Genomic DNA, 22,241 nt, shown 5'->3' with positions numbered 1-22,241 from the left:
ACGGGACCTAGATCATCATATAGATATGATGGGATCAGTAGATAAGATAACTACAAGTCCAGAACTCGTTCTAGACCAGTCACATGTCATGACATCATGAATGATGTCACCTGGTGGATAGCTTAGCCTAATGGAGATACTCCAACGGTCATTATTCCTCGTATTACTAAACATAATGGTAGTGTATTAGTAACGAGTCACGAGTAGTCACATGAGCACTTAGTAATGTAGAGTACCATAGGTCCTACGTAGTGTCAGGGGTCTTAGATTACTTGTATATAAGGAGCGTCGTCTGAGGCTTAAGACCTCAGACTCAACAACTTCGTTGATTCTTAGTATCTGCATCTCTCTCTACTTACACCCCTCAACTTCAAGTCCTACCCTTCAAGTCTATCAGTAAGGTGAGTATAGGAGTTGTGATAGGCATCCACGCCAGAAGTTCGGTCAAGTCGAGTTGTTCGAGCACCCTGCACGAAGCGCGCTTCGAAGCGTGGGGAAGGATCAAGGTGTTAGAGTCGGGAGTTTCTCTCGACCGTCTCTTCACATCTAATGGACAAGGCAAAGCATTTTCGCTTTTGCCGAGGCCACGCTCCTCTGTCCCCTTCCAACGGGCTCACTTCGGTCCTGGCGCCATACCAAACTCCCTCGCAGACACGCCCTGCGCTGCTATGAACATCACACGACTGCTGAAGCTACTCAACGACACCCTCGGAACCAGATACCCGCTGGGCAAGCCAGAGCTAGAGCAGTGCCTCGATCACGTCCTCCGCACCTCGCAAGACTTTGGCCAAGCGTACGGCATCCTACGGCGCCACTGGCGATCCGACTTTACTCGGCTGCTCTCCGACCTTGCTGGAGATCAAAAGAAGGACAGATTGGCCCGGCAAAATGCATTGGTTGATGGCTATATTTGCAACTCGGAGGTGCCCCCACGGCGCGTGTGGGACCTCTACAGCAACCGCGTCCTGCCGCTTTATGCTATCAATCGAGGCCGCGATTTGCATGAGATCCCCGACGAAGTCTGGACTGTATCGCACAGCTGGGTCCACGAAAGCGCCCACATCGATGTCTCGACCTCAATCAACGGCAATCAGTGGCCCGTCCCTATCCCGAACGACACCACCCTTGACCACGTTCGAGTCGAGCTCCTTAATCTCGGCGCAGAGTATGCCTGGTTGGACGTTCTGTGCCTGAGGCAACGGGGACGTCCGGAGGACGAGGAGCAGAGGAAGGAGGAGTGGAAGCTCGACGTCCCCACCATCGGTCATGTATACTCGTCATCGGGTAGGCCGTGCGTGACATATTTCAATGGCCTGGGCCTCCCTTTCAACCCGTCTTCACAAATACTGTCTTCCACTCGCCACTGGTTGAACCGTGTCTGGACGGTGCAAGAGGCCACCGACAGCTGGTTGCCCGGTGGTGCTACCGGAGCGGCGTGTGCAAACACGCTGCATTTCTTCCAACATCACCTGCCGCGATCCATCCTGAAGAAGGGTGAGCGGTACTTCGACCACCTGACCTTTGCGGTTTAGGCGATGCAGGGGCGCCACGGCACCACAGAACTCGACAGGGTCCACAGCCTCGCATACATCCTGAGATGCAAGACATTGCCGATTTACGACGAAGGAATATCGCCAGAGCTCACTTGGATCACGCTTCTCAAGCATATGACCACAGATTCACGAGCCAAAGTCGCCTTGCGCCACGCAAAGTGTCGTCCGGATGACACTTCATTATTTCCCTCGTGGGCGGACTTCATGCAATGCGAGCAGGAAGATTCTGATCCTGCCTCGGATGATCTCTATTCCTCATCTGGCCTGTACCTTCTGGACGACTTGCCCCTTCGCATGCCTGAGCCAGGGACCTATTTTCACAAGGCCGTTCATTCGTACGGCCCTGTTAGTATCGATTGCGAGCATAAGGAAAACGAATCCGGCCGTGAGACGTTCAAGCTCCAAACCGCAGGCGCAAGCGGGAATCTCTCGTGCTACGAGATCCAAGATTGCAAGGTCAGTGGTACATTTTTACGAAGCATGAAGTACGTCATCTTGGAACTCTCCTTGAAGACCTGGCTTATCGTGGAGGTGATTGGGGAGCGGCAGATTAAGGAAAACACAGCACTGGAGGTGGTTAAGTGAGGATGTATTTCATCGAAGGAACTCCCACGGCCCAAATGGTATAACCAGCATATCGTGTACGTTTCAGAGGAAGCCCGGCGAGAGGAATAGGTCTGTCGCAGATTCCATAGACACCTCAGACGATACTTGTACAATAGCTCCTCATCTGTCGTGACCAGTTTAGTATGTAGTCGTCGTGGAAATTTTGACATGACATTTCATACGTCGGTGGCTAGTAAGGCTCTTGTCAACTTGTTAATTGGGATCACAACGATCATCACGAAGCTAGATGTCGTCGTTGCAAGAGATGAACCGCCCTTCGTCCATGTAGCCGACCCAGACAGAGACCAATGTTGAGATGATGAAAGCGACGCACCAGCGGCGGGCTGCACAGATCTACCCACATGCTTCACCAGCAGAGTTCGGCTGATGACTTGCGGTGTTGCCGTACTACACATCGTTGTACGCGAAGACTCCCGCAAAGGAGAAATAGCGTCGAAGCAGTCGTCGAGTACTGTCGACGTATAAGGTGCCCATATGTGACTTAGTCGATGGAAGAGACGTCGTACGGGCACAAAATGTCTTTGTTAGATCGAGTTGCAGGTAGTAAGCGTGCGGAAGTCATCGTGCGTGGACAACACGCCTCTATTAAAGGCGGACCTGCTATATTTTCTGGCTAACATGCCACTGAACGCGCCGTTGGACTCAGAGCTGGGATTCTGGGGAAGTAAATATGATAATCAGTTCCCTGATCCCCCCGCAATGCTCGTACTGCACATTGCAACGACGTACGCATTTAGAAAGATAAAATACGACAATCACTATCAGAAATGTCAAGACAAAAGCGGCAGTACAGACCCACACGCCGCTTGAAGGTGCTGGGGCTGACGAAGACTGGGGACTGACATCAATGTCCGTCTGTGACGTCCGAGATGCACATCGGCTTATCATAACGTGACTATTCTGTGGAAAAAAAATACAAAGCAAGCTGGTCGTAGTGACAAATCACACTGAGTCCTTTACGCATTAATTAAGGCCGGCGTATATTCTGTCCTCTGATGTTGGTCCAAGCAAGCCGCATAGAATTGCGTGGGCGGCGCCGGTGTATAGGCAACAATTAGAATAGGAATCACGTTGAGAGATGGTGCTCGAATGAGAGACACCATGGATTTGATATACGAGCAGAGAAGGACATAACGAAGCGACTGACCGGCGCGCCGAAGTATCCCAAGAAGCGCATGAAAAATAACCTACCTTTCACGAAATGTACCAATAGTTCCCTCAGTCGCGACTCGCAGGGATCACTTGAAACTCCGCGGGACCCAGCCTCCCCGACGTGCCCAGAGATATAAAGCGCATCAGCAACCAGGAACTGGGCGCTCGTCTTCTTACAGGGCCACCCTGTGCTGCAGTTCTTGATGGACCATGTTTTCCTCAAATCTTCAAGGCCTGATCAGTTCTCATTATACCGCTATGAAATAGGAGAGCTGCATCGAATAACATGCCTACGTGTGTATGCAAGTGGTGTCCGCCTGGTCGCGTCTGATTCGAGGTCTAAGCCCTCTATCAGCATTTCCAGTAAGATCTCAGGTGTATTGACAATCGGCACTAAGAGCATAGGGAATTCAATCTTAGCCTGAGGAAGCTGGACATCAGCAAATAGTGGTGTCGGCGTCGCAAGATGTGCGTGCGTACGTGTGCTGTCCGGCCATAATCTTATTTATCACAGCCTCCTTCAGTCGACATTGCCTGAAACTTGAAGCCCAGTGAGAACCTCGTCTGTCTGGTGCTATCTGAGTCGACCTGAGTCGACCTGTAGTTGGTCGGTAGCGTGAGATCGACCTGGATGGTGGAGTGTTGTAGTAAGGGACCTAAGGTTACCTTGCTTGTCAAGGTATCTCGAACTACCGTATTTAATTTGAAATTCACTCCCGAACTCACCGGAGCTTGCCGAAGCCGCGTGATGCTGACTTCCCAAAATGGATTACTTTGTCACGGACTAGTCATGTCACCAATTTGCCTGCGCAAAGGACGTGCGAATTCAACTATCTGCCCATGCCTATTCCACTCTATATACTGACATGTAGCAGATTCACATTTTCCCTGCCCATCTTCTTCCACCATGCTCTTGTTTTCTCATCCAGCTCTGCCAGCCTGTCATCCTCCTCTAGAAGATGAGTGTCATGGGATGCCTTGAACATGTTATCATCAAAGTCTCGCAGCAGCCTTATTGTCGACCTCCCTGAGCTACGAGACAACACAACATACAGATTGAACAAGGTCAGTTTTCCTGCAGGCGGCTGCGCAATATCCACAATAACGTAGGGTATGGTCTGGCCCTGTGACCGGTAGTTGGTGAAGGCATAGGCGGCGGTAATGGGGTATTGCTCCCGGTGAACAGTGCGTGTGGCCGTTTTACGTCCTGAGCCAACTGGAACGGTAATCCTAAACATTTGCCTCTTGACTGTGATAGGTATGACTGAATCTTCAAGCCCTGCAAGTTGTGAGGCACGCGTCTGGTTCAGCTTCACGAGTATATATGCTGGAAGATGCTGCAGCTTCACTATCGGTGCGCTTGGGTCGATTGGTGGCTCGTCAGGATGCAAGATAATGTCAGTGATAACTCCCCGGGCACCATTGGTGATGTCCAAGTCTGTCTCCACATTCGAAGTCACCATGACTTTCATTCCAACAGCAATCTCCACCCTCGCAGGAAGCTCGTTCTTTTGGTTGCGCTTACGGCAGCCGTCCTCAGTGTATCTTCGACCTGCAACGGCATAATGTTCTCGTATAGTGAGCTTTCGCTTCTTGATAGAGTCTTCTGCCTCGCATATATATAATTGACTGCTTGTCCCTCGACAGTGTTTGCGGTTGGCTGAATCGTTCCACAACTGTCGCATAGCATGGCGTGGCATTACAAGAGAAGCATCGCTCCAAGGCAATGACTGAAAGTCAGTTTCCGGACAATGTGGGCTGGTGATAACGAGCTGATGTAACATCATCAGGTGCCACTTTTGAACCCGGCCATATCGGAGATGCTCCAAAAAGTCTCGCCATACAGGGTCTGTCACCTGCATCTGCTCTTGCAAGATGACCACATTGACGAACTCCTCATAGATACTCCGACCGATCTGGCTGTCGACCGAGTCTATCATGAGGTTGGTCGGGTAGAATAGGGCCTCTGATGGTGCGACCACAACGGGTGGGAATTGGTGGAAATCTCCGCACAGAATGACGCTAATGCCTCCAAAAGACCTATCACTGGATGGAACTCTGGACTTCTCCTTTCCGATACTGATCTGCCGCGACAAGAGCGTGAAGAAGCTCTTCGAGATCATTGACACTTTGTCAATAATGAGGTACGCGATGTGTTTCCAAAATGCTTGCAGCTTCTCTTTGGTCTCATCGCTCGTCTTCTGATCCCGAGTCTTCAAGGATATCATCCCAATCGTGTGTGTCGTCTTGCCATCGATGAGAGATGCAGCAACACCAGTATACGCAGCTTTTATAAGGGTGTGCTTTGCACCGTGGTGCTCAAACTCATCCGTAATGGTCTGGATAACCTTTGACTTGCCTGTTCTGCCCTCGCCATGAATAATCATTCACAGAGGTAGTGGTTCTTTACTGGACAACACCTGCTCTAGGTGCCAGGTGACAATGTCATATGCTCGGTACTGGTCAGGCTTGAGATCTGAAGGTTTCGCTCCAGGTAAGGCTGCCTCACATCCATCGTTGAAGGGTATGTGGCTGACCGCTGGCTCATCCTCTAGTGGCTCGTTCAGACGCTCGACGGTGGCCGCATGGTTGTGGGATGGATGGTCAGCTTCGAGATGGTGTGGCAGGTCGGGGATAAAATTTTGCGCATTCACATCAGAGTCCATCTGAGCTTTCCACTCTATGAGCCGGCGAAGATCATCGCCAGTCGCATTTGCAACCACTGGCCTGTCATGTCTGCCTTCGACCGACCATTTGGTATCATCCTGCTGGAAGATGCGCGCATGCTTTGCCTGCTCCACAGCATGTCGCCCGTGAAACTCTTCATGCCATGGTATCTGAGATGCGAGGAGCACCTCAAGACCAGCCTCGGTATACTGTACGGTGGCTGGTTCATTGTGATCCTCAGCAAGTGCAAGCACATCATCGTCATCAGGTAGGAGCTGACCTGTGCGGTGCTGGCAATTGGTGTTATTGTTTTCATCAGTGCGAGCCTGGCTTGCAGCTTGGGCACATTCGTGGAAGTATTGAATGCTCGATAAGATATCAAGGATCTTCTTTGGTGCGGTAGCCTTGAAACTGGCGAATGCGTCTTCCCAGCATTCTGTTGGACTTTTGAGATCAGTCGCAAGGTTCCGCCAGGGTTTTAGCAGCACAAGCATAGAAGCACAATAGAATGGATAGATATCAGAGTCATCGTTGCGAGGAAAGTACCTCCCGATGAAGTTCGGAAGAGTGTTGTGGCCCTTGGTGTGCACGACCCGCAACGTTGACTTATGTGCGGGGTGCTCAGGAAGATATGAAATGCGTTGGTTTGGTCGACGTCCTGGTTGGTGAAGCTTATTTGTTATGTCGTCATCTGTGGTGCTTGGCTTCTTTTCTACAGATCTCCATCGTTCATATGTGTTGACAAAGAAGTTGATGACATTGCTGCTAGCGAGCTCATGACCACGTAGACAGTAGTCAGTACATTGTCCTTGCGTGTAGACTCTCCCAGATTGGTCTGCTCCAAGTGTGACGACTTCCTATACATATTGTGTTAGATAATGTGCATGTACTCAGCGTCTGTTCGCGTACCTCATCATCTTTGGCACCGTCTGGAGGCAATGTTTTGGGGCTTGTGGAGGTGGACTGCTGTGCTGGTGGCGGCTCACTGCGGCAATGATTAGAGAGAGATTATATGTAGGCAAAGGTTGCAGGTGACTCACAGAGTGTCCACCATGGCCGTCGAAGTTGTTGCGAGAAGCTCCTTGAGCTCGGGAAATGCTTTATGCAAAGCAGACGCAAACGAAGACCAGTAAATTGGCACATAGTGGTGAGAGCAAAATGAATCACTCCATCCCATAAGATATGACATGACCATCGGAGCAGCAAGTTCTTGCTCTCGGTTGATATTGTTGACGATACGGAATAGAAGAAGGCGCTGATTGTCTCACAATCTATCGACATACGTGTTGTGGTCCAGATGGAACGCATATCCCTTCGACATGATGGCTGACATGTTATGCGACTTGTTCTGTTTCTTGGCAGCGTATCCTGTTATGTAGAACGAAATGTTTTTGGTATCCGCACTGTTGGTCAGAAGCTTGCCATCATTATTGCAGCATACGTTCACCGAGATTGCAGGAACATATCCATTAAGGTATGCATACGTTCACTTGGATCCCCAGGTTCCGCTCTCTGTGACGTAGTCGTCCTCTGAAACCTCGAACGGTGCCTTCCGCTTGCACTCGAGCTGGCCATGTCAGTCGATTCAGAGACATCAGTTCGCACAGCAGGTGTGCATCTGTTTTGCCCGCATCACACGCCGCTCAAACGAAACCAGCTCTGCAGCATAGTTCTCGCCATCAGGATCAGGCGGCTGTGAATAGGCAATCTCCTTCTCGTTCTCGGCCTTCTTGATGTCCTCTACCGTGTCCAATCTAGGTACGTAGGCACGCAGGTTAGTGCAAATGTACTCCTGTACCTTTGCACAGAAAGATTCCGTCTTGAGGAGCTTGTGCATTTCATCAGACGTAGGCGCGTCCTTCAGCCAGATCAACATATGCAGGTGCAGACTTCCACGTCCTTGGGATTCGACTACACCAAAGTATGCAGAGACATGGCCGAACACTCCCACACTGCTTTTGACCTGAGCAAAAGCAAGTTCGATGCTGAACAGCGTGCGCAAGATGGCGTTAATCATGAAATGGAAAAACTTTGCGGCCGCAAACGGATCTGCCACAATATTACGTGCAGGCTAGTCTTTATCTGGACCAGCAGTGGCAATAAAGCGGTCCAAGTCGATCTCTTCGCCAGCAAAGACAGACGCGATAGGATTGTGGAGATTGTCTGGGTTTATGGTGATCCATAAGGACGGTGGGTTCATGTAGATGGAGGTTGCCCAAATCTTGCTCCGCATTTGATACCGGGTAGAGTCTGAGTCCTGTACACGACCAGCAGTTGCATGGACGTGTTGCCGAAGAAGGCGCACAGATGGGTCAGAGATAGGTAGGCCCTTCTCTTCTTCTCGTCGAGCTGCTTCCAATTTGTTGACCGTGATAGAGGCAAGTATACGAGCATCTACCTCAAAGTTCCATCTATGCATCTGGACACGAGCAGAACCTAAAGCCTGACAACATTGCTGGATGCTGAAGAACACAAAGGGAAAGGTCTCGTGTTGCTGAAAATGCCAGTCGTGATAGGCCAGGGACCAGCGTACGTGCTCAAGAAAGTCTATCAGATTTGGCTGATATCCTTCTATTCCACCACAGCCGTATGGATACAGGCATGGGAATGCGCGTTCAAAGAAGTTCAGCTCATTAGGGCTGACCTTGCCTGTGGGAATACACTCCGGCTCTGACTGCTCAGCTTCGTCGCAAGCAGAACCAGGACGCTTGCGAGACCGGCCAAAGGTACTGACTGGTTGCCGTTCGTGTCGCACAGCGTATGCGCCCTCCTTCCCCTCCTTCCACAGATTTGCCAAGCCCCACAACATGAGTTCGTTGGAGCTGAGCTTTGACATGTCTGTGTCTTTGGTACCTGAGATTTGCAGCGGAATTACATCTGGCTGAGACTCGCTATCAATGGGGCCATTAGAAGTGACTGGTGGTTCTGCAGAGGAAGTGGCATTAGAGAAGGCTAGATATGGACGTCATTCTGCTTACCAAGCTCCTCATGTCCGCCGTCATCCTGAGATACATATCCCTCGCTCTCTTGATTAATTACGCCTGTCTCCTCTGACTGCCATACCACCCCCATAACCTCAACAGGTACATCGTCCTCAGGCAGCTCTGCCAACCGCTCGTCGCAGATCTTGATATCTCCATAGTATCTTGAGTTGTTTGCTTTCAGCCATTGAAGTGCATTGAGCACCACCACCTGACGACGAACACGAAACATGGACCGCAGCCACGACTTCGGTAAATCTCCTAGACCGATGAATGTAACCGAGATAATGGATGCAAGGATAGACGGCTTGCGAGGGAGCAGGTCACCTTCAAGCATGTCCACCATGCCTGCCTGATTGAGTTCATATGTGCTGACCGTACCACGCATTCCCCGTTGCAGAGTTTCGGTGTTCATATCTGCTGAGTACCGCTTTGGGAAGAGCTTGAAGACGTAGACTCGAGAATAAAGCAATGCTATAAGCAATTTCTCAGGAAAAGTGAGAACCTGCAACGCCCAGGGAATCGGACCGATCCAGAGGTTATTTGCAAGTGCGAATCGAGGTGGTGCGTCTTTTGACTTCTTGAGATCCGCAAGGCATTCATTGCAAATGTTTGCAACAGGAGCGGAGCTTTCTGACTCAGTAATCCCAGCCTTTTCTAGCAACTTGCCAGCAATCAGGTTGTGAGCAAAATGTGGTGTCTGTGGCTTTAGACGGTGAGCATTTGGGATCTCATCGATAGGAATAGGAGTAGTTCCCTGAGGACCGAAGAACTGACAGCCACAAACTCCGCAAATGGTGCTGGCAAGAGCAGCATTTGACGTGGCTGCATAGACCGCTCTGTAGCAGCTGTCACGTTCTGCTTGCGTTGGTAGCTGCAGAAAACAGGAAGGTCTTTGCTCGGCACTAGCTTTGTCTTCACCAGCAGAAGTGCCAGGTCGGTTGGTCTCGGTTTCCTCCACTCATGCAGCAACCCTCCGGTGGGCCTGCTCTTTCTCCTCTTGCTCTCGCTTCCTCTTGCCTTGAAGACTGATACGGCTTGCTTGCTTGTTTTGTGCAAGCTTTCGAAGGAACTCGATGTCTGTAGGTGTTGCATCTCGAAGGACACGCGCAATGAGCAAATCTTTTTTGGTGCGCTTGTCTCGTGAGAATTTCAGCACTCCTTTGAATCTGACAAGGATCTCTTTCATTGTTAGGTCGAAAATGGTGTCCCGGGTTGTATCTGAGGTTGGAGACATGGTGCAAAGAGGTTCAGTTGCGAAACCGGAAGCGCGCCAAGCTCCGTACTCTTCTCAACCTCTGGCACGCTAGAGCATACGGCTCTCCCGTCAACGTGCAAAATAGCCAAATATTTGTCCTGGTCTGTGCGCATGTTCTCTGGCATATAAAATACTCACAAGCCCCTCGCTAATTTCCAGGACATCTCCTACAAATCTCCCACTCCCGTTCTCCACTTTGCCATGGCTCCTGCGATCAGCACTTCAGTTCCTGACAACCAAGCTACTCTTCCAACCCTTCCTGCTCGTCTAAACCAAGCTCGTAAATACTTGCTCAGCAAAGGTCTCTACCTAGGTGACACAAGCACTTCGAACAATGTCGAGTGGATCCGGGATGGCAAATCCCACAGGCTCATTCATCACCACCTGTTGCATCCGTTCTCTGGTATATCATCTCATCAGTTTGCCCAATATTTCCGCACTAACCATGGCTCCCGTTGTAGCTTCTGAAGGCAATGCTAAGACTAAGGATTCCGCTCAGACCAAGAACGCTGCTCAGACCAAGGACACCACTAAGACCAAGGACGCCGCTGACACCGATGACACTGGGTTGCTCTCTGCCGACACTCTCGACATTCCCGAAGAGGCCATTCTCAGTATGGTCGGAACTGTTAGCAACAACGACTACTATCTCACGGCTGACACTGGCTTTCGTGGGAACTCAGAATTTCAGACAACGTTCGCCAAAGTCAAAGCCAGCGGCACAGTGGAGGTGCCGATCGAACATCTGTTTGCTGTGGATTTCCCCATAGTCCTCAAGAACATTGCCTCTATTTGTGGTGCCATGGTCACTCCTGGCTTCAAGAACAAGAAGGGCATCTGCGTTGGACTGGGAGGCAGTAGGGTCAAGATACGCCATGCATTGTTCGAGGTGAGCCTTCTGCTTTTTGTGTCTTTATCCTAAGGCATATGCTAAATCTCTATCAGCCCAAGGCTGCTACAGATGGTGATGTGGACTTGCGTCGACACACCACGAGGGATACTGCGTGGATCTTAATCAGAAGGCGGCGCCGACGAGGTCTGGCGACTAGTGCGTTAGCTTATTCAGCTAGCCCAATAAACCAAGTATATTAGTTACTATTCTAACGTATGAACAAAGGCTTACCTAGCCCAATAAACCAAGAGGTTGAGATGGGGCTAGGTAGCGATGAACGGAGCCTTTATATACTAGTCAGGCTGCGCACGGACCAGGCATTACATAAGCGACTGGTGCTACGGCAACTGCTAGTGTCTAGGAGACTTTAGGCGAGGAAATGAGGGCCGGCGTGTCATGTCTGATGACGTTGTCGGGCCGACGGGAATCGGATGTCCGATGGAGATCGGAGTGCGGCTGTTACCGAGGAAGCGTGATGCGACGACGAGGCGGCGGCGATGCAGGCGCGTCTGATGTGCTGATGCGTGCCCGTCGGTGATGCTTTTCGAGGTGTTAGCGCGCGGCTAGGACTTGTAAACTGGCGCCTATGCGCTGACGACGTTTGGAGGGTCGTATAAACGTGGAATAAATCGGAGAAAATGGGAATAAAAATAGGAGGCCGGGGCTACGCCCACGACAGACGGCGCGGAGGAAGCCGACGCCGCAGAGGATGATCAAGCCGGGCTTGATGACATTGATGCTCAGAAGAAGAACACAGGTAAGACCTCCAATGTCATTAGATTTCTAAGCGACGTCTTAATTAATTTTATATAGCAAAGATTCTCACTCTCGAGAACTGGCCCGTCAAATCCAAGGCGGCTGCAGAGCAGTTGGAGGAGATGAAGGGTTGTTACCATGCCGTCCTCATTCCGGCATACGACATGCACGGTGAGCTCATCCACTCATCCTTCTATCGGCATCGCCTTGAAGGGGCTCTTGTAGCAGTGCGCTTCACACTGACCCACTGGGCGATCAAGAATGGCAACTCGGACGGTACTGACATCTACACTGCGGATATCGTGAACATTCGTGTTCTTGCTCCACCGAAGCCCACGCTTGTCACTCCGCGAAAGCATGGCCGTGTCCCGGCGTTTGATTCCATGTCGCCGCTGCCTCTCGAGAAGAAGCGTTGTCTTTTCGAGTAAGTACTCGACAAACTACTGCTACTGGTAAGCTCCTCAATCATTCATTGAAGCTTCATTATTACTGAACACTGTCTCCAGACTACTTAGGCGTTTTCATAAGAATTAATTTACTTCTCTTGTTGTGCGTAGATTTGTCGTAGAATAATCCTGTCGTAATTGCTCTGTTTGTGGGCAGGGAAAAATTTGCCTTATGTGTCACATTTAATCATAATATACATTGTGTTCGTGAAATTGACTGAAATCCATCACATGAGGAACTTTTCCAAAGGCCGCCGAACAAAGCCTAGTCTTTCCAGACAAGCAAAGTTGGCTGCCGCCGAAGAAGGCGCTTCACGAGTCTATCCAATCCATCAGAATATGTCCGCACAAACATGGGTTGACCGCGGGTAGATCTGGACAGTACCGGGCAGGTTTGAGCAATTCCATGAGCTGCACCCTCAATTCTTTGTACTTAATTCGAGTAAAATTGATATTATATTTTGTGCTACTCATATATGCTCGGTACAATCCAGATCTATCGTACTCTACACCCACCGATCCTCCCGTGCTCTGGGGTCCGTCCTCGGCCTACCGTGGATCATCATGCGGTCAGCCGAGCGTCAGAAGCAAGGCGTCCATGACCTCCCCGCCGTCCATCGCGCGATACCAGCATCCAGCATGTCCTGAGCGCATATACGTGATGAACAGAAACAGACATTTCTGTTGGTTGCTGTTGTGAGCATAACGCAGCTGTGAAAAGAGCAAGTGTAGATGCACCTTGAGTCCACCCCCAACATTTGTGGCAGTGTATCAACTGGCTCGACTGCCCCTGCAATGTCGAGTACAACACAGCGCCGAGAGGCATAAGTTGATGTTGAAAAGGCTTTTGGTGTTGGTATATGTGCATATACTCACCTGCTTGCCAGATTGGATAGCGGGACAGGGACTACAGGGATGCGGGGCACAACGGGTGGCATGGTGGGGGCAGCGGAAAGAAAGCAGCGCGGCACTGTTGCCAGAGGTGTGCCCTTATATAAGTGGGATAGGGCACCTCGGCTTTGATTTGATGGCATCGGTCAGCGGCGTCGGGACATTGGAGTCATTAGTTCAAAGTCCTTGCATTCAGACTCGGATTTGGATTTGGAAAAGAGCCGGTGGCATTTGGACACGTTGGAGAGGCATAATGGACGCGTCAAAGACCATGGTGCGCCACCAACTCAACGGAGACGCAGCCGATGGGCGTGGTGTCATGAATATTATGCATCCAGATGGTTCTCCCGGATTCCATAGTATTCTTTCGCTTTCTGTACACCTCCGTATATTCATAGGATACTCTAGATATTCAGTCTGACATGTATATAAGGAGCTCGTACTGCTCAATAACAAGCCAGACTCGAGCTGGTGTTTCTTCACTCACATTTCTCTCACCTGTCTCCTCAGCTTTGTCGTAGCTCAGTCCAGTTGGATTGTTAGTTGCTGACATTTCCAACTGCCCTACGACGATCCTCGTCACTCTCACACCAACCATCACCTATCTCCACACAACAATCCATCTCATTTATCCAACCGAAATCTCATTCCAATCCTAACCCTATCGACTCTACCGCATCAAGACCTCTGGAACCCTTCTCCGTGCACTTGCGCGTTTTTACCACATCACACACTTCGAAGCCGCCTCTGTAATCACCAGCCCTTAGGCAGCTGGACAGAGCTCCGTCCAATTAGAATTGTACACTGCCCTACCATAGGTGGTGTTAAACGCTTTGCGCAGTGCAAGCGGGTATTCCTGAGTACGACGTGGCAACCGGCTGAGGCTGGGCGTCGGAAAAGAGATAGTAGTTAGATCGACGATCCCTGTCAGGGCGTCGGACCAAAGAGATATAATCGCTCTTTGGGCTGCTATACTATTCCTAGAACTGTATTAAGATAGCGTTTCGGCTCTTTTTTGGAAATTCCTATCTTTGGTGAACTCTACCCCTGATCTGGTTGTTACAACACGATTAGTCCCAGGGTTTGCTGCAACTAGCTTCACGGACCCAACAACTCATGACCACGCCTTCTTGTGATTGTAGAGGACATACACATCGAGAAATAGAAGGGAGATTTATCTACATACGTGGTGATAATGTACGGTACTGTGTGCAACAACCGTGCCCACACTCCCCAGACAATAGCAGTCGCTGTCCTCAGTGCAGGGAAGGATTACGTGGAGAACTTCTACAAAGAGTTCCTACCGGAGGACCTTCAGAATCCCTCGCAGTCCCGCAACCCGTAGCATCTGGTTCAGAACCCAGAACTAGACGAGACACTCTCGAATCGGTCACTGACCACCTACGCTCAATCGCCCTTGGAGAATCAGAAGCATCACCTGAGGGTCCACTAAACCCTGTGGAAGAAGCTGTAGAAGATTCTGAAGCTTCGAACCCGCTTTCTCGATGCTCTCCCACTCCACCCTCATCTCCATCTGATCCCGGCGCAATGGCCGAGAACCAAGACAACGCCGCTTTCATCAATGGAAGCGCAATGAAACCCGATGCCTTCGATGGCACGAAGTCCAAGTACATTGCTTGGAAGACCCAAATGAAGCTTTACATGGTCACGCAAAGGAAGCGAATTCCGGAGCAATTTGATAGGGTCCTCATGATTCTGTCATACATGAAAGGAGGACACGCTGGCGAATACATAGCCACGTATATGAAGAAGTACGATACGGACGAAGATACTGTGATTCAGACTACCAAAGATCTATGGAAAGATCTAGATGTACATTTCCTCATCGATGAACAAGCAGAAGCATACGATAGGCTGCAAGCAATGCAGATGGGAGCGCTATCAGCGCAGGAGTTCTTCTTGAAGTTTGAATTATGCGCCTTTCAGGCGAACATCCATGACTTCGAGGCACATTTCCAGGAGTTGAAATTGCTTCTAGAAAAAGCACTGCGGGCCGATATCATTCGGCTTCTATACAATTCCTCGGAAGAACTCCCGTCCACCTACGCACTTTACAAAAAACGGGTCGCGCGCATCGACCTAAACCAGCAACAGTACCGTAGACGGAATACGCAACCTCAGTGACAGGGGCAATATCAGCCGAAACAGCAGCAGGCGCAGAACACACCGCAAGCACAAACTAATGCACCCACGCCAGCAGCTTCCACTATGCCAGTACAGACACGGCGCGACAGGACCAGGATTACATTCAGAGGCAGGGGACAACCGATGGATTTAGATCAGGCGCGATGCCAGGGTCTCTGTTTCCGATGTGGTCAACAGAGCCACATATCACGAAATTGCCCTAATTGGCAACAAGCTCAACAAGTACGAGCCGCAGAAACCCCAGTAGTTCCCACCGCTAATACATTCACGCCACTCGCATTACTTAACGAAGCTCCTGCCGCGATGGCAGAACTATTCGACTGAAAGACAGCAATTCGCGAAGAAATTCGCGCGGCCATGAAGGGTTTTGCAAACGGTCAGCCAGGCGCGTAGCCGAGTTGACCGAACGTAACTTTACGAACTATCTGTGTTCTTGGTTTGGAGTAGCAATGTATATACCAGAAAAAGGGGCGTCTGCAGAGCAGCGTGGAGAGGCTCAACCCTCTTGCTTAATTCCCCCGAATAAAAAATTACCTCCTACCTTGAATGAGACTGAACCTACGCAGTGGCAGCGCCACACCCCATGGACAGCGGCATGGATCCGCCAATGGATAGTCAGCAAAGACAAAGCAGGGCTTAGATTGTTGACGGAATGGGTACACTCAAAGAAGAGTGTTGACGCCTCCGAAGCCTGTATGAACCAAATCAGGCAAATGAAAGAAGAAGAAGCAGTCGACTTCTTGAATGAATTATGAAGGCAGCCTCGATTTATCCGAGGAAGGAAGGGGACACAGATGGACGTCCCAATGATCATCACTACTCTGGACACGCAGCAGCGTTTATCAGTCAAAGCGTTGTTAGACACAGGATGTACTGGATCTTCTATTGATGCGCAGTTTGTCCACGATAACAACATTGCTACAAAGAAACTGCCATCACCGATCCCTGTCTATAACGCAGACGGAACGCATAATGCTGGAGGTGCTATTACCGACTTTGTCGAGTTGAGAGTGGAAATTCAGGACCACATTGAACGACTTCCGTTCACCATTACAAGTCTAGGGAAGACTCCAATCTTCCTTGTATATGAGTGGTTACAGATTCACAATCCATTTATCAATTGGCAGGAACAAGTCATTCAATTTGATCGGTGCCTGATTACCTGCAAATATGCCGCCCGATTAATTGATATTGATGCTGATCAAGAAGAGCCCAGCGATCCGGAGGCTCGCCTAGAAGAAGGGGATAGAATCTTTATTCTTAATCACAAAACCTACTTTGCTACGGGAACAGTGCACATTCGCACCACGGCCACTGATCTAGCCATTAAAGAGAGTCTGAAACACGAGACTAAGACATTCGAAAACACTGTCCCAAATCACTATCACAATTACTCCGATATGTTCAGCAAAGAAGACTTTGATTCTCTACCACAAAGAAGACCATGGGACCATGCAATCGAACTCACGCCAGGCGCGCAACCAATCAGCTGCAAGGTCTACCCAATCTCGATGAACGAACAACAAGAACTTGACGAGTTCATAGAAGAGAACCTCAGAACCGGAAGAATCCGACCTTTGAAGTTCCCGTGGGCTTCTCCCTTCTTCTTTGTCAAAAAGAAAGACGGACGTCTTTGACCCGTGCAAGATTATCGGAAGCTGAACGAGCTGACGATTAAGAATCGCTACCCACTTCCTTTGATACAAGAACTAGTAGACAAGCTGAAGCAGGCACAGTACTTTACGAAATTAGACGTCCGATGGGGATACAACAATATTCGCATCAAAGAAGGCGATGAAGAAAAAGCCACCTTTCTCACCAATCGAGGACTGTTCGAACCACTAGTCATGTTTTTCGGTCTCACAAACTCTCCAGCTACGTTCCAAACCATGATGAATGATATATTCTGAGACCTCATTAGTCAAGGACACGTAGTAGTCTACTTGGACAATATCATGATCTTCACTCAAGATCTGAAAGAACACCGTCGGATCACGCGGCAAGTTCTACAAATCTTGAGGGAACACAAACTTTATCTAAAACCGGAAAAGTGCGAGTTCGAGAAGACAGAAGTCAAATACCTGGGTATGATAGTAGGAAAGGGCATCGTCCGCATGGACCCAGTCAAGATAGAAGGAGTCGTCAATTGGCCTCAACCAGAGTGCAAACGAGATATCCAAGCATTCCTCGGCTTCACCAACTTCTACCGAAGATTTATCCGAGACTACGGCAAAATAGTGAAGCCACTTAGTTCATTAACAGGAAATGCTACCTTCAAATGGACTATCGAACAAGAAGTGGTGTTCACGAGCCTGAAAGACGCACTCTGCTCCGCACCAGTATTGGCCATACCCAATGACGACGATCTCTATCGCGTAGAATGTGACGCATTGGACTTTGCCGTAGGAGCTGAATTAGCCCAGAAGCAAGATGGCAAATGGAAGCCCGTCGCTTATCTATCCAAAGCTATGACAGCAGCCGAAAGAAATTACAAGATTTACAATAAGGAACTTCTCGCAATCATGACTAGTCTTGACGAGTGGCGCCAGTACCTCATGGACGCCCGGCATCTGTTTGAAATATGGACAGACCACAAGAACTTAGAATACTTCCGGAAGCCACAAAAGCTCAATTGATGACAAGCTCGATGGGTAACTGAATTAGCTGAGTATCACTACTCGCTACATCATAAACCTGGAAAAACGAATGGCAAGGCCAATGGGCTGTCTCGACAGAAGAGACACAATGCAGGAAAAGAGGACAATTCAGATATCGTACTATTAAAACCAGAACATTTCCATGCCCTAATCCATAGTGCTGTATTTAGTTTAGAAGGAATCGACCAGGACTGGGTCGCAGAGATTAAAAAATACAAAAAGAACCAAGATTCGCTAGTTACCATAGCTTTACAGAACAAGGACAAAGACTGGAACGAAGATAGCACCGGACTTGTGACGTGGAAGAACCGTATCTACGTACTGGTAAATAGGAAACTCCGTGAACAGATCATTGTTCATCACTATGATACCCCATTGGCCGGACACCCTGGTCAATACAAAACACACGAAATGGTCACGCGTAACTACTGGTGGCCTAGAATTTGAGAAGACATCCGAAAGTACGTTGCTGGATGTGAAAAATGCCAGAAGACCAAGGTTCACACAACATGACCTACCGGACTTCTCTTCCCCAACGAAATCCCTACGTGACCCTGGGAAATAATCTCTGTAGATAAGATAGGAGTATTACCTGAGTCCTTTGGGTACAACGCTATTCTCGTAGTCGTCTGCATGTACTCCAAGCAGATAATCACGATACCCAGTAACATTGAACTCAATGCCGAAGGATGGGGAAAAGCACTTCGCGACCATGTGGTGGCACATCACGGACTACCCCGAAAGATCATCAGTGATAGGGGCACTGAATTCAAGAACAAGTTCATCTCCGAACTATACCGATCGCTTGGAATCGAAGCCAATCCCTCCACCGCGTATCACCCTCAGATGGATGGACAAACAGAATGTATCAATCGTGAAATAGAACAATATCTCTGATTGTTCATTAACTACTGACAAGCAGATTGGGCCGAATGGTTGCCACTCGCAGCCTTTTCGTACAACAATAAAGTCCATTCATCCACCGGATATACTCCATTCTTCGTCAATAAAGGGTACCACCCTTATGAAGGAACCCAACCGGTGCGAGAAGGACTAAGCGAAAACGTCCAACAATTTGTCAATAGAATGGAGCGAGTATGTGAGGACACTAGCGCGGCTATCAGTCTAGCGCAGGAATCCATAAAGCGCTTCTACGACAGAAAGAGAAAGAGCAGGCTGGAGTACAAAGTTGGGGATAAGGTCTGGCTAGAAGGGATAAACATCCGAACAGACAGGCCAATGAAAAAGCTCGACGATAAGCGATATGGACCCTTCAAGGTCAAACGCAAAGTCGGCGCTTCCGCCTATGAACTGGAACTCCCACGTCAATGGAAACAACACCCTGTTTTCAATGAAAGCCTTCTTAGTCCCTTCAAAGAACCCACGTATCCCTCACAGCGACGCAAACCGGTAGTCCCTGACCTCGTAAATGGCGAGGAAGAATGGGAAGTCAAAGAAATTCTTGATTCCCGTCGTGATCGAAACGGAAACTTGGAGTATCAGGTGCTCTGGAAGAACAGCCCCCACGGTGATCGCCGTTCCTGGGAATCACGAGCGAACTTGACTAATTGTCAGGAACTTCTTCAAGAATTCCATGCTAGACGTCCTGACAAACCCGCGCCTATGACGATTCAAATCCCCCCGCTATTAACACGACCCATTCACATGCTCACGCGTGATACCACTTTTCTGGTACAACGGATGGGTGGGATTCTCCCGAAGCAAGGATCTGAAGAATCTGCCAGGCTTGATCTTTATTCGGCTGAAAGCGTTAAGGTACCAGCACGAGATCGCAAGATTGTCGGCACCGGCATAGCGATGCGTGCCCCTCACGGAACCTATGCGCAAATTGCGCCACGAAGCGGATTAGCAGTCAAAGGAATAGATGTCGGTGCTGGAGTCGTAGATTGGGATTACACTGGAGAAGTGCGCGTGGTGTTGATTAATTCCACCAATCAACCCTTTCAGGTACGCGCCGGTGATCGAATCGCACAAGTCATTTTGGAACGCATTGCATCATGCGATATCGAGGAGGTGTCAAGTTTAACAGAGACCCAACGAGGATCTGGAGGCTTTGGGTCGACTGGTAAATAATCGTGAGGACACGATTCTAGACGGAGGGGTAATGTCATGAGTATTACGCATTCAGATGGTTCTCCCGGATTCCATAGTATTCTTTCGCTTTCTGTACACCTCCGTATATTCGTAGGATACTCTAGATATTCAGTCTGACATGTATATAAGGAGCTCGTACTGCTCAATAACAAGCCAGACTCGAGCTGGTGTTTCCTCACTCACATTCCTCTCGCCTGTCTCCTCAGCTTTGTCGTAGCTCAGTCCAGTTGGATTGTTAGTTGCTGACACGTGGACATCAGAGCTTCTCCGGTGTCTGCTGATTTCTCTGAGGTCGCTGGGGGTAGATCAGTGAATTTTCGATAGGCTGAGATAGTCCTCGGTCGCTTCGGGCGGACGGGGTTTTCACTGGGCTTGAAGTCCATGACACCACTTTCAAAGCCTACGAGCACGCCCGAGGCGATAATTGTGGCATTGTTCAATGTTATGTAAACTTTATATCTATATCTTCATGCAGGAGTGTCAGTGCTGGTGAGGTCTGAAGTTATACGAGGTAAAGATATGCGATATAGCTGAAAGAGACCTAAGAACGTACCTGCAAGGCAATCCACGTTTGGCTGTTGTCGTCGGCGCGGAAGCGTATGGGCACAGGGCACCCCACGTGGCTTAACTGATCCGAGCGGGCGTCCACAAAGTCCCAGGTGTTAGGCGCTTTCTTGCACAACCTCAAGCTTCGCCCTCCTTGGCACCTCTCTCTCCAATTCAATGTGGCAATGAGAGCAGCGTGTCGAATACATACATCACTGCTAATATAATTCTCCAATAATATTCCTGCTTACCCCTCTACCGCCTGCCGGATCGCCCATGCAAGACTGGACCCTAAGCCCCAAGTCCCCTTCGACGCACCTCTCTTCAACTTGCCCGCCGGACGATGCCACGAATCTGATCCTCGTCAGCTGAACCGTCTGGGTCCCGCGAAATCGTAATCAAGATTACCGGCGGCCCCGAGCCCGTCCCTGACCGTCCCTATCAGACGTCCCGCACCCTGCTCTATATCGACATACCACCCGCGTCGCCACACGTCCCAACTGACTGCCTTTCGCCCTTGTGCGTGTTAGTCTCCAGACCTGCGGTGATCTATCTCTCTATCTTTGCTCGCGCTATCAGACTGCGCCGCCTGCTACGATGCAGTTCTTGTGCAGTAGGCCATATCTCTCGAGGAGATGATTGTACGGCTTTGTATATCGCTGGAGTAGCAGGAGCTGAGGGCATTGAGATCTGGGTTTGGTATGCCTGTGCTAGTGGCCAGACTAACATGACTCAGTGAGTGTCGCTCGTATGCCACAGACACGTCCACTGATTAGCGTAGAAAGCTAAGAAGTGCGCTGAAGTCGAGACAAAACAGTCAATACCGATGGCACATTCCATTTCACTAGCGAGCTTTCAAGACTGGATAGTCAGGATATGGGTGAAGAGACTTGCGGAAGTTGATAGTGGGAGAGCCTCTCTTCAAGTACAGCACGTCGCGCTCCTGATTCATCCGACATGGTCACTATCGTAGAAGTACGCTCTCCCGCCCTCATATGCAGTCCGGATCTACGGTGGCGGTTCGCGTAATACATGAGTACAGCACCAACAGCAGCGCGCTGCGTTCCCAGCGGCCATTGTCCAACGGCTCTACCCTTTGCTCGAGTGGCTGGACATGACCACAGCGGCTCGAGAGCCCAGGCGACTACAGGGAGCAGTTATATGACATGTTACTAGTGAGTTGCGCCAGGTTTTGTGCGCCTTCAGTTGGTCTGATAGCAATGAAGCCCGCAAATAGTATTCGTGCCGAACATCGAGGGGCTCATCCGGAACTCGGGCAATGATACGCAACGCAACGCTTCGGAGCCCGTTAAAGAACTTTAAGGACCGGTGTTTGGTAACATACTCGAGCGGCCCGAGGTGCTGCGCGTGACAGGCATGGCGATACTGTGGTGTGTCCCATAGATCGCCGCACGCAGACGGCGGCTTGCGAGACTTGGACGCGTCGCGCTTGAGCTGGCAGTTGTTTCTACATGGTACGACAAGATATGCGCACGACGAATGGCGCAGCAAATCACCAATTTGTTGAGCTAAT

General features: G+C 49.8%; 6 protein-coding genes across 6 annotated transcripts; 2 read left to right on the top strand and 4 right to left on the bottom strand.

The window, feature by feature from the left end:
- Positions 1–668: 668 nt before the first annotated feature.
- Positions 669–2,138, top strand: PHACADRAFT_198179 (uncharacterized protein; the record flags this gene model as incomplete). Its single annotated transcript, XM_007398373.1, has 2 exons — positions 669–1,494; positions 1,561–2,138. The coding sequence occupies 2 exons, from the start codon at positions 669–671 to the stop codon at positions 2,136–2,138; spliced, it is 1,404 nt and encodes a 467-aa protein (XP_007398435.1).
- Positions 2,139–4,624: 2,486 nt separating this feature from the next.
- Positions 4,625–5,524, bottom strand: PHACADRAFT_63613 (uncharacterized protein; the record flags this gene model as incomplete). Its single annotated transcript, XM_007398372.1, has 2 exons — positions 4,625–5,298; positions 5,380–5,524. Coding segments are annotated over 2 exons (819 nt in total), but the record flags the coding sequence as incomplete, so codon positions are not given.
- A 1,961-nt stretch (positions 5,525–7,485) lies between these two features.
- On the bottom strand, positions 7,486–8,016 carry PHACADRAFT_198177 (uncharacterized protein; the record flags this gene model as incomplete). The annotated part of the gene is made up of 2 exons (XM_007398371.1): positions 7,486–7,566; positions 7,636–8,016. The coding sequence occupies 2 exons, from the start codon at positions 8,014–8,016 to the stop codon at positions 7,486–7,488; spliced, it is 462 nt and encodes a 153-aa protein (XP_007398433.1).
- A 54-nt stretch (positions 8,017–8,070) lies between these two features.
- PHACADRAFT_198176 (uncharacterized protein) lies at positions 8,071–9,326 on the bottom strand (the record flags this gene model as incomplete). Its single annotated transcript, XM_007398370.1, has 2 exons — positions 8,071–8,924; positions 8,978–9,326. The coding sequence occupies 2 exons, from the start codon at positions 9,324–9,326 to the stop codon at positions 8,071–8,073; spliced, it is 1,203 nt and encodes a 400-aa protein (XP_007398432.1).
- A 1,113-nt stretch (positions 9,327–10,439) lies between these two features.
- On the top strand, positions 10,440–12,314 carry PHACADRAFT_98432 (uncharacterized protein; the record flags this gene model as incomplete). The annotated part of the gene is made up of 5 exons (XM_007398369.1): positions 10,440–10,574; positions 10,780–11,127; positions 11,184–11,207; positions 11,821–11,887; positions 11,944–12,314. 5 exons carry the CDS (start codon positions 10,440–10,442, stop codon positions 12,312–12,314), a joined length of 945 nt encoding a protein of 314 aa, XP_007398431.1.
- Positions 12,315–13,170: 856 nt separating this feature from the next.
- On the bottom strand, positions 13,171–13,408 carry PHACADRAFT_260248 (uncharacterized protein). Its single transcript, XM_007398368.1, has one exon. The coding sequence runs from the start codon at positions 13,364–13,366 to the stop codon at positions 13,205–13,207; it is 162 nt and encodes a 53-aa protein (XP_007398430.1). The 5' UTR covers positions 13,367–13,408; the 3' UTR covers positions 13,171–13,204.
- Between the last annotated feature and the right edge of the window lie 8,833 nt (positions 13,409–22,241).

This window comes from Phanerochaete carnosa (assembly GCF_000300595.1).
Source record: "Phanerochaete carnosa HHB-10118-sp unplaced genomic scaffold PHACAscaffold_7, whole genome shotgun sequence".
Lineage (NCBI taxonomy): Eukaryota > Fungi > Basidiomycota > Agaricomycetes > Polyporales > Phanerochaetaceae > Phanerochaete > Phanerochaete carnosa.
Note: the sequence above shows the minus strand (reverse complement) of the source record. Positions and strands in the feature narration are given on the sequence as shown.

Excerpts from the sequence above, each read along its gene's own strand:
- PHACADRAFT_260248 (XM_007398368.1), bottom strand. The coding sequence starts at position 13,366 with ATGCCATCAAATCAAAGCCGAGGTGCCCTATCCCACTTATATAAGGGC.